This window comes from Sinocyclocheilus anshuiensis, unplaced genomic scaffold (assembly GCF_001515605.1).
Source record: "Sinocyclocheilus anshuiensis isolate Anshui unplaced genomic scaffold, SAMN03320099.WGS_v1.1 scaffold1453, whole genome shotgun sequence".
In the NCBI taxonomy this organism is placed as follows: Eukaryota; Metazoa; Chordata; class Actinopteri; order Cypriniformes; family Cyprinidae; genus Sinocyclocheilus; species Sinocyclocheilus anshuiensis.
In genome coordinates, this window is record NW_015549558.1 from 721,334 (window position 1) to 725,602 (window position 4,269).

Below are 4,269 nucleotides of genomic sequence, written 5' to 3' on the forward strand. Positions count from 1 at the left end.
GGAGGCCTCTCCTGTCCATGAATCTGCCCTGGAGGCCTCTCCTGTCCATGAATCTGCCCTGGAGGCCTCTCCTGTCCATGAATCTGCCCCAGTGGCCTCTCCTGCCTATGAGTCTGTCCCTGAGGCCTTTCCTATCCATGAGTCTGCACCAAGAGCCTTTCCTGTGCATGAATCCGCTGCAGAACCTATGTTCCCATAGTCTTGGTCATGTTGCAACCCGCTGTCGGTGAGTCTAGTCTGTTCATGCCATGTCAAGTCTGTTCAAGTCAAGTCTGTTCATGCCTCGTCAAGTCTGTTCATGTCAAGTCTCAGATTATTGTTTGGATGTTTGGATCACTTGTAAATAAACTGCACTTGGGTTCTCACTTCAACTCTCCTTCTTGGATCACACTGTAAATAAACTGCACTTGGGTTCGCACTTCAACTCGCCTTCAGTGGATTGATTCGTTACAGATGGTAAAAACGTACAGGTAGTTTGGGTGAATGTGTGCTCTCTAAATAGTGATAATCAGCTATACTGTATTACAGTGTTTCATAAGAGATTACCAGGTTCACGCCAAGCAGATGCACAGGTCTGAATCGGTATGATAGCGGGATGGACACCAGTCGTCCAGCAGTGACGGCTGCCCAGAAGATACAGTTCAGGTATGCTGCCATTTTAGAGTGCAGCAACATGGGAGCTGAAACAGCATACGTGTAAACAAAACCGGCATAGACCCCCTAAAAGTGAGGTTCAGTAGTCAGGAATATTAACTTGAAGTTCTCAAAAATATTCATAAAAATAATTAGCCTCATTGAGCTCACTCACCATAATGCCTTCCGTCATGAACAGCAACATACTGCCTAAGATGTGGATACCAAAAAACGTGACTGGTAACCCACTCAGGCTTCCATTCATACAGCAGCTGAAGATGTTTCCATGTCCTGCATGATGAAAACCTAAGGGGACCATAATAAAAAAAGGGAACAAAAAGCCGTACCTCAATAACTACAATGTTTTGAGTCAGAAGTTTGATTGCATAAATGGTTTTAAATGTTACTTTCAATCATCTACACTACTGTTTGAAAGTTTAAAAGGGTCTAGAAATGTTTTTGAAATAAATTAATAATTGTATTAATCAGGAATGCAATAAATTGATCAAAAGGGACAGTAAAGACATTTTTACTGTTTACAAAATAATTCTATTTCAAATAAATGCTGTTCTTTTAAACTTTCTATTAATCACAGAATCCTGAAAAAAAGGGTTTCCACAAAAACATTTAAATTGTTCTCAACATTGATAATAATAATAATAAATGTTTCTTGAGCAGCAAATCAGCATATTAGAATGATTTCTGAAGGATCATGTGACACTGAAGACTGGAGTAATGACTGCAGCTTTGCCATCCCAGGAATAAATTACGTTAAATTTATACTGCTGTTCACTTGTACCTGTATCGTCTGGTTCAGACATTTCTGTGCCTTCTGGTGCTTTAGTCTCCATGGCCAGCTCATCTTTGTCCAACAGTCGTGTGCTGTTTGGGCAGAAGGGGAGCAGCTTCTCTTGGTACATCAACACAAAAACCGCAATCGGCACAGGCAACTAGGAGAGAAAAACACTGCGATCTCAGAGATCCAAGACCTTTTCTACACCACACACAAGGCTATGCATCAGCTTACATTTATGAGAGCCATGATCCAGAAGGCGTATGCCACGTTGGCCTTCTCCTCCACCGGCTCTGAGTGCGGGGAATTTTCAGTGTGGATTACAGGTGACCTGAAGCTGGATCTGAAGTGGTGAATTATCTCTGTGGCATTTTCTGTGCTATTACTGGCCAGGCAGTGCTCTGATATGAAAGGGTCTGCAATCAGGGGGCTCACCAGAGCACCGAGCCCAATGAAGAAGTGCAGTGCCTGAAAAGAAAGTGAAGACACAGACAAGAGACTCCATTTAAAGCTGTCAGTTTAAGGTGTTAATTTAATCAAATTATTTATAAACTAATGCCCCTATCCAAACTGCATTCCCCTCCCTAAAACCAAAAGAAAAAAAAAAAGCATATTTTCATTAAAAAATGTAAAAATATGGTACTATTTTTTTATTTTGTGACATTTATACTAGGACAATTAACCACATCACCACAATTTTCAGTATGCATTTAGTATTTCTGTTCTTTTAAGATAATTCTTATTATATAAGATATAAGACACTGTATTTTGCATTACAATAATGAAAATTTGGAGGTAGACTGAGATTGAGGTTTTTATTTATTTATTTACTACTTTATTCTGTAATTAAATATTAACAGGACGAGGACAGGAGGAGATAGATTTTCTGTTCTTTTCGAAAAACATTATTATTTTTTTTTTATTTTTTGGGGTGTAGAATTTGACCAGGAGCACCTCCTTGTGAGGTTTTAGACACTTTCTTACATGTCTTGTTTTCTTTTCAAATAATTCCATTTGAATTATGCTACATCTTTTTCTACTATACAGGACCATCACTGACCAACAAACAAGTAAAATAAAACAAACACCCTTTCATACCAATACAACTAGTTGAAATAAACCCTGTAAATGTATGTATGGACTAGCACCTCTCCTGAGTGAGATATATGAAGACAAATGTCTTTCCTCACCTGTAGAAAGATAGCAGAGTCTTTCTTATAAATGGACACCAGTTGGATGTTTGCAATAGTGTCGATGATGCCCATCGCCAGGCCTGACACTGCCATAGCAACCGCCAGCAACAGCACATTATAGCAAAGTGGGATGATGGCAAAAACCACAGAGATGATGAGGGAGGAGAAGAAGAGAGCGATGAGGGCCCTGAACAACCTGAGAACACAAGGAAAACAGCTTGGATCTGTTAATTATCTCTAACATGTTTATTTCAAACTTGTTTTGTTTCATGTTTAATATCGGTATCAAGACAGCTTAGTGAGCACTGAGCACACCATTTGATATACCACAACATGATGTTCATCTGCACTTCATGGAGAGTCTTAAATTGTATCTTATTTATGTGCTTTCATGTGTCTGACAGCTAGTCAGAAGTAGTGCTGCACGATTAATCAAAATAAAGATATGCTTTGCATTTTTCAGAGCGAAGCGCAGCACTGTGTTCTTACATATAAAAGAGCAGTCTCCCTGCTTTTTTCCCATCCAAATAAAAGTCTGAAGGTTTAACATTTGAAAATGGAGATATTAAGACTTAAATAAATATTAAATATTATACTTAAATATTTTTCTTAAATCTTTTATTTTACAGTCAAATATTACAAAAGTGATGGGTGATTTATATACTGTTTTTATTTAGTCATTTTTATTTTTGTATTTTATTTTTATTTGTTTATAATAATAATAACAACAATGATAAAAATAAAAAACATATTTTTATGAATGAAGAAAAATTACAATTAAAATGACATTTTTCACACCAAATGGTAAACATCTTTTGTTGATCCAGGATCAACATTACTGTCCAAAAATATAGACTAAACCCAATCCCTACCCCTAAACCTAACCCTACCCATCATTTATTCCTAAAATCAGTGTGAAATGATAGCTGATTAACAAGGGTGTAGACGCACCTAACCCTGATCGTAAGCCTAAAACAGATATTTCCTGAAAAGCTATCCCTCAATTCTGATTGGTTAATTGGAATGTTGTTTCCAGGATCAACAAGGTTGTTGATCCAGGAACATGTTGTACTTGGTGAAATCACGGTCACCTGCAAGATGTCCATCTTTAGTGGACTCTTTTCCAGCAGAGACTCACGTTTTTGTGAAAACTCCTCCAGTCGAGGTGCCTATGAGCAGGCAGAGCTGCTGGGAGAAGAACACCCAGGTGATCTCCTGTAACGTGGAGCCAGTCTGGCATTTCAGATCTAGGATCGTAGGCCCCAGAAAGGCTATGCTCAGTCCAAAGCTGAAGAACACACTCCAGTATGTCAGTGTATATTGACAGTTCCTTCTGAAAAGTGTTAATATATGCTCTTCAATTAACATAGCGTGAAAATCTCCAACCAATTCCAATCACAGCTGTAGTTCTTTGAGTCCTGGTGTCTAGAAGTTTCTTTCAGTGGGTTTCAGATCATTTGCTTAGGTGACAGATCACAGAATAGATCATTTCCCGCTTTTATATTCCTTCATTCCTCCCGTTTCATGAACCTTTGTGCAATGCTTCTGAAGTTAATGCCTAGAAATCATCTCTCAACAGCGCTCTTCGAAACTGTCAATGATTTTCAGCTGAACTGTCAATGATTTTGATTCTCAATGAGAGTCGTGGAT

General features: G+C 38.4%; 1 protein-coding gene across 1 annotated transcript in view; it reads right to left on the reverse strand.

Annotated features, from left to right (window-relative positions):
• LOC107656990 (major facilitator superfamily domain-containing protein 4B-like) overlaps positions 1 to 3,987 on the reverse strand; it is a 9,133-nt gene extending 5,146 nt beyond the window's left edge. Inside the window, exons 1-6 of the mRNA XM_016444960.1 lie at positions 3,758 to 3,987; positions 2,617 to 2,815; positions 1,661 to 1,894; positions 1,433 to 1,583; positions 809 to 939; positions 547 to 720 (exon numbers count right to left, since the gene is read on the reverse strand). Coding sequence (XP_016300446.1) covers positions 547 to 720; positions 809 to 939; positions 1,433 to 1,583; positions 1,661 to 1,894; positions 2,617 to 2,815; positions 3,758 to 3,987 — 1,119 coding nt within the window. The remainder of the gene's footprint in view (positions 1 to 546; positions 721 to 808; positions 940 to 1,432; positions 1,584 to 1,660; positions 1,895 to 2,616; positions 2,816 to 3,757) is intronic.
• Positions 3,988 to 4,269: the final 282 nt, after the last annotated feature.